An 11,532-nucleotide genomic window follows, 5' to 3' on the forward strand; every position below is an offset into this window, starting at 1 on the left:
TGGTACACTTGACGACTGGTGCCGCGAGTCAAAGTCAGGTGACGAAGAAAGGTAGCAAAAAGGAAAACAACAAAAAACAAACGAGAGAGAAACAAATACAAGCGAGCAATCGTTCTACCATCAATCATGGTAGTCATCATTTACCACCTCACCCTACTCTCACATGTCATTACGTCCACGGCCCAGATGTGTATCACTATGCTCAAAATTAAAGTCCCAGTATCACATCAAGCATGCCTTAATTGAAAAAAAAAAAATCATTCTCGAGTATGTATGTATCTTCCAGAGAGAGAGTGAGAGAGAAAGAGATTGAGGGAGAAGGGAGGAGGCGGGAGATGGAGGGAAGAGGAACAAGGTGGGCGGAGCCTCTGGTAGTTGTGTTCGTATCTTTGCCTGACACTGATGACTTTACCCTCTTGGTATAGGGACAAGTGCCTTTATTCTCTACTTGTGGCGGTTGGCGATACCCTTAAAAATTAAGGCAGTGTGTGAAATACACTGTCGCAAAATCTCGTACCGATACGATTGTTCGTTACGATATTATTCCCAAAAAACGAGGCCGCACAGCCTCTGAAATCCTTAGTAGTCATCCCCCTCTGCACCGATTCTAACATTTTGATATCCATTCTATAGTAGGGTGACCAGAACTGAACCGCATAGTCAAGATGAGGTCTAACTAATGCTAAATATAGTTTGAGGAAGACTTCGGGGCTTCTGTTGCTTACGCTCCTTGAAATAAATCCCAGTACCCTATTAGCTCGATTTCTAGCTTGAATGCATTGTGCCCTTGGACGGAGATCAGAGCTCACTAAGAACCCTAAATCCCTCTCGCACCCAGACCTACTTATGAGAGTGTCATTTAAGCAATAGTTATGTGAGGGGTTGTTCCTACCTACACTCAGAATACTGCACTTCCCTACATTGAACTCCATCTGCCATTTATCCGCCCAGTCATATAATCTGTTGAGTTCACCTTGGAGAATACTAGCGTCCTGATCCGACTCGATTACTCTACCGATCTTGGTATCATCTGCAAATTTACTAACATCACTACTAATTCCTGTGTCTAAGTCATTGATATAAATAATAAACAAAAGTGGACCTAATACCGAACCTTGTGGGACCCCACTCGTAACACATCCCCAGTCAGATCTTTTACCATTGATTTGCACTCTTTGCTTCCTATTGCTAAGCCACGCCTTGACCCAGCAACACAGTTCTCGGCTGTGGGGCATGAACAAAGAAAGAATGGCGCCACTATTGAGGGCCTGCCTGCGCAGCTAACCGGTGCGGTCAACCATCCTACCCCATCAATTAAGCCCACCGACTATGAGCCAACCAAAACATATGTAAATTGTAAGTCGAAAGTGACGACAACAGGTATTGCCCAATCTCCACTCTTTACTTTCGCGCTACAGCTAGCAATGCTTATATCTAAAAGCTTCAGAGTTTAGCAAAATGCTTCTAAGGATATTTGCTATTGCTGTCCCAAATTACAGATGTGTGGCTATTTTTTTCCATAGGTAGCTTACCCTTACGTTTCTTGGTGTGGAGACTTTCTAAAATTTACAGAATGCTTTGCTTTGACATCTGGAAAACCTGACATGTTCTAAAATGATCAATAAGATGCCATATTTTTGGTACTCCTTTTGTGGAGTTGCCAATAAACAAGCTCTAAAGTAAAGTGAAACAAATTAATATGATTGTAATAAACATGAGAAAATAAACAAATAACTGAGGTGCCCACTTACCCAGGTAGACCCCCCCCCCCCCCGTATGGCACATTTCTATACAAGTCTTCTATATAATTTAAGAGTTTTAGTTTTAGGGAAGCTGTGATAGACACGAGTATATCATATATATATATATATATATATATATATATATATATATATATATATATATATATATATATATATATATATATATATATATACATATGACGGTTGGAATTAACAAAAACATATGTGGGACAGATCTGCTTTCATTAGGAATGTAGCACCTGAATGTTTTTTATTCATGATATTACATCTTAGAAAAATCCGAGTAGTTTTCAAAAGCAATGTTCTCTTTGTCAATGGACATATTGATTGAATCATACAGAGATTCTGTGCCTCAAAATTATATTGAACATTTCCGCAGGGAGACAAAGTATTAAAAAAGTCCCAGTTTCAATTTACGCTTATACTGACTGAGTCATTAAACTTAATAACGATACTAAATCACGTCCTATCTGTACTCAGAAAACCAGTAAAGATTTTAAATGGTTAAAGTTTTCTGATTATTATTCTTATAATGACATTGGTATATAACACATAGACATTTAAATCGTCAGTCCTAACATTAGTCTCAACGTGGTTTCTTTCCTCCTGGCAAAGAGGACAGTTTTACCGCGTTGGTGGGCAACATTGCTACGCTGCTCTCTTCATAAGGAATGTCGGTGTGGCCAGGTTTGTTTTTGGAGGAACAAAACATTCCCCACAGCCAGATGTAAAGTCTTGCACATGTTGGGTTCACCAGCCGAGGGTCTACATCTTGAGGCCGATGCGGACCTGTGTAGTGGAAGTAATAAGTAGTTACAAATGTTTATGTAATGGTTAACATTGACTTAATTGAAGTACATTGTATATGATTTTTCGGTATCAAATGCTGGCTGGTCATTTAATTATATTTTCATGGAGATGGTGGTAAATGTTCAGAGGTCCATCTCCTTGGGCTCGAAATTGTCTTTATTATATTTTGTCAGTGATTCGCTGAACTCGTGTTGAAAAATGCGACTACTTTTAAGAACATCTCAAACATGAATTTCCCCTAAATATTGCTTATTGGTTCTACCAGTGGTTGCGACTTTGAACAAATGTAGCACCAGGGTGGCAGCCAACTCAAATATGAAGAAACATTCCTTACCTGAGTTCATATTACGGTGACTCTTCCTTAATAAAGTAATGAGACATTAAAATTCATGAAAAGAAAAGTTGCCCTCTCTGAAGACTATATTCTAAAAGGTATCAGTATGGCAGAGAGAGCAAAGACATACTTATACGTACTAAAAATAAACACTCAATCAATCAAATGAGCTCAGAAGGCTGAGGGTGGACATAGAGGCACTCTCTGAGACAAGGAGGCCTGGCAGTGGCGAGATCAGTGAGAGGGGGTACACCTTCTTCTGGTCCGGCATGCGCAATGGCTTCCATGTCAAGGGGGTAGCTATGGGCATCTCCAGCCAACTGCTGCCGTTTGTGGTTAAGGTTGCTCCGGTTGATGAGCTAATAATGCGAGTGAGGCTGAAGCACACACTGGGATTCATGTCTATTGATGCAGTGTACGCTCTTACTGAGATGCGTGAAACTGAAGAGAAGATGTTCTACGCCAAACTCGACTCCGTATTAGACCCGGGACACACTCATCGTCCTGGGCGACTTCAATGCTACTACTGGCACTGACAGGGTTGGCTACGAGATTTGTGTTGGTCCCCATAAACAGCTCTTACCTCCCGAATTTTGCAAAATCCAGAAGGTTGAGATTTGCGGGTTTCTGGTACCAGACACCAGAGCTGCACCGCTGGACTTGGTATAGCGATGCCGGAGGGATAGCTTAGGAGATCGACCACATTCTCGTTAGTAGTCGTTGGATGATCCTTCAGAACTGCAGGGTTTACCGGAGTGCTGAGTTCTTTGCAACTGACCACAGGCTTGTTGTTGCAACACTCAAGCTTCATGTCGGGTCAAGAAGAATCTCGAGACGCAACACTACTGTGTTCCATCTCGAGAGGCTAAAGGACCAGGCATGTGCTGAAGAGTATGCGGTGACAGTCTCAAATCGGTTTGATGTGCTCAGCACCCTGAAGGACCCTGTAGAACTGTGGGATACCTTCAAACGTGAGACTCTGCAAGCTGCCAAGGAGTGCATTGGATAGCGCCCGAGATCTAGGAGTGGCTTTGCCTCGGTGGAGACGCTGGAGAATATTGAGGAGAGTCGCGCTGTCAGACTTGCTGCGAATCGGGACCAATACAGGGTTCTGTCACATTGGAGTAGAGCTCTCCTTTTTTTTTTTTTTTTTTTTTTTTTACGTTGCTGCCTATTGCGCCGGTAGGCATCTTCCCGGTGGGGCCTGATGGTCGGCCCAAGGCTTCTTCCAGGTGGGGCCTGATGGTCGCCCCAGCCTGTTCTGGCGCAGGCGAGTGTTTATAGTGGCGCCATTTTGCATTGGCTCATGCTGCTCCCCGGAACTCGTTCTTGATTCGCTTGGACGGCTTCCTCTAGAGTCCGGGTTGATGGGTGGTCTTCAGGACAGCATGTGGGTAGTTTTAAGCCACTCGGCGGTGACTGAAAAATCCGAGTGGTAGCGTGGGGATTTGAACCCGCGTCATCCATCACGCGGTGAATGTGGACCCAGTACGCTACCAGTTCGGCCACCGCCTACCCTACCTCTCCTGAGGAGAGACAAGGAGAGGTATGTCAGGGTCTCGCCGAACAAGTCGAGGGACATTTAACTGCGAATGATCTTTGACCTGCCTACTGAGCCCTGAAGAAGCTCCGTTCCAAGTCTTCCTCTCAGGTGAGCGCTATCCAAACAGCTGACGGCTGTCTCGTGTCTGACATGGATGGGCAGAGGACTCGTTGGGCTGAATACTTTGAGCAGCTGTACATGGCGGACCCTCCACGTGGGCAGCTTCCAGTTGCTGGGTTGCAGGTGGTGGATGCTGATCCACCCATTGACGAAAGCCCACCCTCTCTGAGTGAGGTCAGGGAGGCTGTGGCCGAGTTGAGGGGTGGGGGAAGGCACCTGGCGCCTGTAACATCTGCTCAATCTGCTCAAAGCTGGAAGTGAGGCCATGTTCCGAGTGATGCATGCAGTCTTGACTGCCGTATGGCAGTCCGGTACCACTCCTCCTGACTGGAAGGGGGAGATGGTCGTCCCTATCTGGAAAAGGAAAGGGGACCAACAGCTATGCAACAACTACCGTGGTATTACACTGCTCAGTGTGCCAGGCAAGGTGCTTGCCCACCTATTGCTGATGCGAATTCGCAGCCAACTGCTGAAGCTGCAGAGACCTGAACAGTCTAGGTTCACGCCTGGAAAGTCAACAAATGACCGTATCCTAGCGCTTCGCGTACGGGTGGAACGCCGACGTGAGTTTCGACAGGGGATGCTTGCAGCCTATGTCGATCTCAAGAAGGCGTTTGATTCAGAGCATCGTGAGGCACTCTGGGACTTCTGGGACTCCGTGGGATTCCCGCGAGGACTATTGGTTTCCTGACCGGTCTGTATTCTGGGACAGAGTGCTGTGAAGTGTGTGTGTGTGTGTGTGTGTGTGTGTGTGTGTGTGTGTGTGTGTGTGTGTGTGTTTTGGGGGGGTTGTCCAGCTTCTTTCTCGTGAATGGACTGGGTACTGGGCAGAGTCGTGGACAAGAGTCATTGCGGAGCATCCATTGGCAAATCCAGGGTCACTGACCTTGGTTTTGCTGATGATGAAGTAATCCTTGCGGAGTCGCTAGAGGTTTTGGTGATGGCTCTCGAGGCACTGCACGAGGAGGCAAAGCCCTTGGGACTTCAGGTCTCTTGGGCCAAAACCAAAATACAGGTGTTTGGAAGCTTGCCGGATGAAACAGTACAGTTTGTTCATGCGTGTGGCGAGGACGTTGAGATCTCAGAAAGTTTCATATATTTTGGTAGCGTAGTTCATACCAACGGTGAGTCTGGCCAAGGAGTCTGACGGCGGATTGGTCTGGCCCACGGTGTTATGGACTTTGTGTATATGGCGTTGTCGATACCTGTGCAAAAGGACAAAGATCCAGATCTTCAAGTCCCTTGTGCTCCCTGTCTTACTCTATGGTTGTGAGATGTAGACACTAAATGGGGGCTTGGAGAGGCGGATTGATGCTTTTGGTAATAAGTGTCTACGAAGAATCATGGGATATCGCTGGAATGACTGTGTCAAACCGACGACTACTCCGTGAGACTCATTCGACATGTATTACCTGCATAGTCCTTCAACGCCATCTCCGGCTATACGGGCACGTGTCACGTTTTCCGGAAGCTGATCCTGCTCATCGGGTTGTCTCTGTAAAAGACAGTCCTGAGTGGAAGAGGACAAGGGGACGCCCGCGGAGTTCGTGGATTGAGCAAGTCGATAGATCCTGCCGGGAGGTACTCGAGATGGGAAGGGGTCCTGCATGGGGACTCGCCCGGATGGACCCCCGGGCTTGGCGTCGTAGGGTGAGCGAAGCGACGCGCCCCCCGGCGTATGCCCCCATTGATTGATTGATTGACTCAATCAAATTCACCTAGGGCGGACTCCCCTTCTGGCTGCCGACCTGAGAGGTGTCTTGAAAACTCCTCGAACCTCTTTCTTATTAATGTCTGCAACATTCGCGGTCTTGGTTCTAATTTTCATTCTGTGGAACACCATCTCTCCTTTTCTAAACCTCACCTCTTCCTCACCGAAACACAGGTTTCTGAGGCTACTGACAGCAATCTCTATTCTGTTCCCTCCTACTATCTCTATACTAAATTTCAATCCAAAGCTGGATGTTGCGCCTTCGTGCGCCACGACATCACTTGCTCTCGTGCCCACGGCCTTGACTCTTCAGAATTTTCCACCATTTGGCTAAGACTTCATTGTCATTCTATTACTAAATACATCTGTGCTGTTTATCTTTCACCTAACTCTACTAAGAATGTAAAATTCTTTGACTACTTGATCTCTAAAATGGAGCACATCTTGACCCACTCTCCCTCCGCTGAAATCTCCATCTTGGGAGATTTCAATGTTCACCACCAGCTCTGGCTTTCATCCTCTTTCACTGACAAGCCTGGTGTACAAGCCTACAACTTTGCTCTCCTCAATGACCTATAGCATTTGGTTCAGCACCCTACACGTATTCCCAACCGTCTTGAAGACCGGACCAACATACTAGACCTCTTCCTTACCTCTAATTGGTCAGCCTGTTAACCCTATTTCCTTTTCCTTCGCTCCTCATTCCCCCGCCTCTTCTCATTTATTCGAGGAACTCATTACTCCAAAGAACTTTTTGGGAAATGTTGTGACATATAGACATACAGTGAGTGCAGTGTGTTTGTGGTGCTGGAAGGGTAGTGAGAGATGTGTGTCGTCAACGCCTCGTCATCCACCGCGTCCCTGCCGACACACTTAAGCTCCTAAGGATACCAACTCGGTCACCGAGCAGCAGAGGAAGGTCAGTTCAGGTGGCAGGCAGTGCGGCAGCCTCGTCACTCAGGTTCGGAGCAAGATGTACGACAACTTCATCAACGTTGTTCACGTGTCCTCACGGTTACATCAACCAGCCGGGAAGCAAACCACCATCTGTGTCTCGCCGCCCCAGGAGCTTAGCAGCGCCTAACTAAGTCTTGGTACCTGAGTGACCTCCCATAAACTGCCCACCTGCACCACCACCGTCAAATGTCTCCTGAACCCAGCGCCTGACCTGACCTCACCGACATCTGAAGAGACTGCACCTCCCCCCCCCTCTCGGCACCACCGCACTGTTCTCCCCCCACCGCCCCTCCTCCCGACTCCAAGCTCCATCGCCCCAACCTTCCCGCACAAATCAGACTACTGATTCCCGTCCCCCTTCATTTTGTACATGTTTCATTAGCGAAGTGAAAATGTATTTATAACATGTAAATTTTCAGTGAAAATGTATTTATAACGTAAATTTTAAGCCTGACGGCTGCCGCAACTAAATCAACCGTTTATTATTATTGTTATTATTATTATTATTATTATTATTATTATTATTATTATTATTATTATTATTATTATTATTATTATTATTATTAATATTTTTATTGTTATTATTATTATCATTATTACACACACACACACACACACACACACACACACACACACACACACACACACACACACACACACACACACACACACACACACACACATGGAAAACTTACCGGTGCATATGGAAACGATGCTACTGACAATGACAGTAATGACGATGCCACCTATACCAAAGAAGCAATAGGAGACGTCGTACATGGACTTTTCCTCTTCCCTGTTAACAGATGAAAACAAAGCCACAAAACACAAGGAATCATTTACAGCAGCATAAAAAGAGTTAAACAAATGATATGTGCTAGCTTCAATATACAAAGAGGTCATGAAATTCATTACCTCTCTGGAACACTAAGCATGTAATACATGCATATAATATTACAAGAAAGCACACTCCTCTACCTACGTAACATATATATATATATATATATATATATATATATATATATATATATATATATATATATATATATATATATATATATATATATATATATATATATATATATATATATATATATATATATATATATCATAAAACAAAACCATAGTCTAGGCAGGTCCTAGACTATGGTTTTGTTCGGGTGAAATATTTGATAATAAAATTAAGAAGGCGGAGAATGAGTGATCAGCGTGCGGGCGCGGTGACCAGAAGGTTGCAGGGTCTCGCACCGCTTGCTCATTCAAACAAGTTACCCATTTTATAGTCACCGCCGAATGGCTTAGAACAACCAAAAGTTCTCCAGCAGCCGAAATATTAACCCAGATTCTAGATTCATTCAAAACGATAAACCTTAACGCCGAGAGGAGATGTGAAGTTTCCAGTTTATCTAGATTTTGAGGTAAGGATAGACCGAGGATATTTAGTGTTGAAGAAAGTGACAGCTGAGTGTTCTCGAAGAATAGGGGATAGGTGTTTAGAAGACAGTGTTGAGTTGATAGGTGGAGGAATTGGGTTTTTGAGGCATCGAAGGACACAAGGTTCCTTTCATCCCAATCGGAAATGATAGCAAGGTCTGAGGTTAAGCGTTCTGCAGCCTCCGGTCTGGAGTCTTGTAATTCCTGTTGAGAGGGTCTTCTGTTGAAAGAAGTTGAATAATGTAGAGTGGATCGTCAGCGTATGAATGGATAGGACAGTTTATTATGGAATGAAGATCATTGATGAATAACAGGAAGAAAGTGGGTTATAGAACAGAGCCATGTGGAACACCACTGTAGATAGGTTTAGGGGAAGAACAGTGACCGTCTACCACAGCGGAGATAGAACAGCCGGAAAGGAAGCTGGAGATAAAGGAACCGAAAGAAGGTAAGAGGGCAGTTTAGAAAGCAAAGACTTGTGCTTTCAATATGTGTACCGCAACTGCGAAAGGTTCACCGAAACGGCTATGAAAGAATGACAAAGAGTCAGTTAAGAGAGCAAGAAGATTGCCAGTAGAACGCCCCCTGCGGAACCCATACTTGCGATCATATAGAATGGTCAGAAGTAGAAATTTGCTCTTGCATCTTACGGTTAAGGATTGATTCAAAAGCTTTATATAGACAGGAAAATAAAGATATAGGGCGATAGTTTGAGGGATTGGAGCGCTCACCCTGCTTAGACAGAGGCTATAATTATGAAGGCGTACTTCCAGCAGGAACGAAAGATAGATGTTGATAGGCAGAGACGAAAGAGTTTGACCAGGCAGGGTGCCAGCAAGGAGGCACGGATGTTTAGGACAATAGGAGGCACTCCATCAGGTCAATAAGCCTTCTGAAAGCTGAGGCCAGAGGGGGCATAAAAAAAACATCGTTCTTATGAATCTTAATAACAGGCATAAATGAGTCAGAGGGGTGATGTATAGGAAGAATATGACCATAATCGTCCAGAGTGGACTTCTTACAGAAAGTTTGTGAGAGGAGTTCAGCCTTTGGGATAGATGAGACAGCGGTGCTCCCGTCAGGGTTAATTAATTAAGGAGAAAAGGGAAAGATGAAGAAGTGCAGTTGGAGATATTTTTAGCTACGTGCCAGAAGTCTCTGGAAGAATTACAGAGAGCAAGGTCTTGACATTTTCTATTGATGAAAGACGTTTTGTTGAGTCGAAGAATAGATTTGGCACGATTTCGGGAAGAAATACAAAGATCATTGTTAGCAGGACTCCGAAGGCTCTGGTACCTTTTGTGAGCTGCAACTCTGTCTTTGATAAACGAGAACAAGCGTGATTAAACCAAGGCTTTTTAGCATGAGGTGTAGAGAAAGTACGTGGAATGTGTGCCTCCATTCCAGAGACAATCACCTCTGCGATGCGCTAGGCACATACAGAGGGGTCTCGCTCCTGGAAGCAGTAATACGAACATAAGAACATAAGAACATAGGAGTCTGCAAGAGGCCGGTAGGCCTGTATGAGGCAGCTCCTCTGAACCTAAGCTCCCGTGTATCTCCCGTGTATCTAACCCCACTTAATATCGCTGTCCATGAGTTTATCTAATCTATTTTTGAATGTGACAATTGTATTGGCACTCACCACATGACTGCTAAGCCTATTCCACTCATCCACCACCCTGTTTGTAAACCAATCTTTGCCTATGTCCCTGTTGAATCTGAATTTATCCAGTTTAAACCCATTACTTCGTGTCCTACCCGGTTCTCTTACCAACAAAACCTTATGAATGTCTCCCTTATTAAAGCCCTTCATCCATTTATAAACCTCGATCATGTCTCCACGCACCCTTCGCCTTTCTAGAGAATGCAAGTTTAACTGTTTGAGTCTTTCCTCGTATGATAAGTTTCTCAACCCCTGAATCATCTTAGTCATCCTCCTCTGCATCGATTCTAACATTTTGATATTCATTCTATAGTAAGGTGACCAGAACTGAACCGCATAGTCAAGATGATGTCTAACTAATGCTAAATATAGTTTGAGGAAGACTTCGGCGCTTCTGTTGCTTACGCTCCTTGAAATAAATCCCAGTACCATATTTGCTCGATTTCTAGCTGGAGCGCATTGTGCCCTTGGACGGAGATCAGAGCTCACTAAGACCCCTAAATCCCTCTCGCACCCAGACCTGCTTATGAGAGTGTCATTTAAGCAATAGTTATGTGAGGGGTTGTTCCTACCTACACTCAGAATACTGCACTTCCCTACATTGAACTCCATCTGCCATTTATCCGCCCAGTCATACAATCTGTTTAGTTCACCCTGGAGAATACTAGCGTCCTGATCCGACTCAATTACTCTACCGATCTTGGTACCATCTGCAAACTTACTGACATCACTACTAATTCCTGTATCTAAGTCATTGATATAAATAATAAACAAAAGTGGACCTAATACCGAACCTTGTGGGACCCCACTCGTAACACATACCCAGTCAGATCTTTTACCATTGATTTGCACTCTTTGCTTCCTATTGCTAAGCCACGCCTTGACCCAGTTCAAAACTTTATCCTCTACTCCGTAAGCCTGTAATTTAAGCAACAGTCGTTGGTGAGGAACTTTGTCAAACGCTTTACTAAAATCATGATAGATTACATCATAAGTTTCATCTCTGTCTACCGCCTCAAATACTTTATTGTAGAAGGACAAGAGATTGGGGAGGCATGACCTACCTTTAGTGAACCCATGCTGCGAGTCGTGAATTAAGCTATGTTTCTCTAGATGCTCCCAAATGTTCCTGGCTATTATGGACTCCAGCATCTTGCCTATAACCGATGTTAAGCTAATTGGGCGATAGTTTGA

The 11,532-nt window shown here is 44.5% G+C and overlaps 1 protein-coding gene across 1 annotated transcript in view; it reads right to left on the minus strand.

Moving 5' to 3' along the window:
- Window positions 1-1,983: 1,983 nt before the first annotated feature.
- Window positions 1,984-11,532, minus strand: part of LOC126989183 (sodium-coupled monocarboxylate transporter 1-like) — a 45,325-nt gene continuing 35,776 nt past the window's right edge. The window contains exons 6-7 of the mRNA XM_050847731.1: window positions 7,934-8,034; window positions 1,984-2,552 (exon numbers count right to left, since the gene is read on the minus strand). Coding sequence (XP_050703688.1) covers window positions 2,350-2,552; window positions 7,934-8,034 — 304 coding nt within the window. The 3' untranslated portion in view covers window positions 1,984-2,349. The remainder of the gene's footprint in view (window positions 2,553-7,933; window positions 8,035-11,532) is intronic.

The sequence above is a fragment of the Eriocheir sinensis genome, unplaced genomic scaffold (genome assembly GCF_024679095.1).
Source record: "Eriocheir sinensis breed Jianghai 21 unplaced genomic scaffold, ASM2467909v1 Scaffold109, whole genome shotgun sequence".
Taxonomy (NCBI): Eukaryota; Metazoa; Arthropoda; class Malacostraca; order Decapoda; family Varunidae; genus Eriocheir; species Eriocheir sinensis.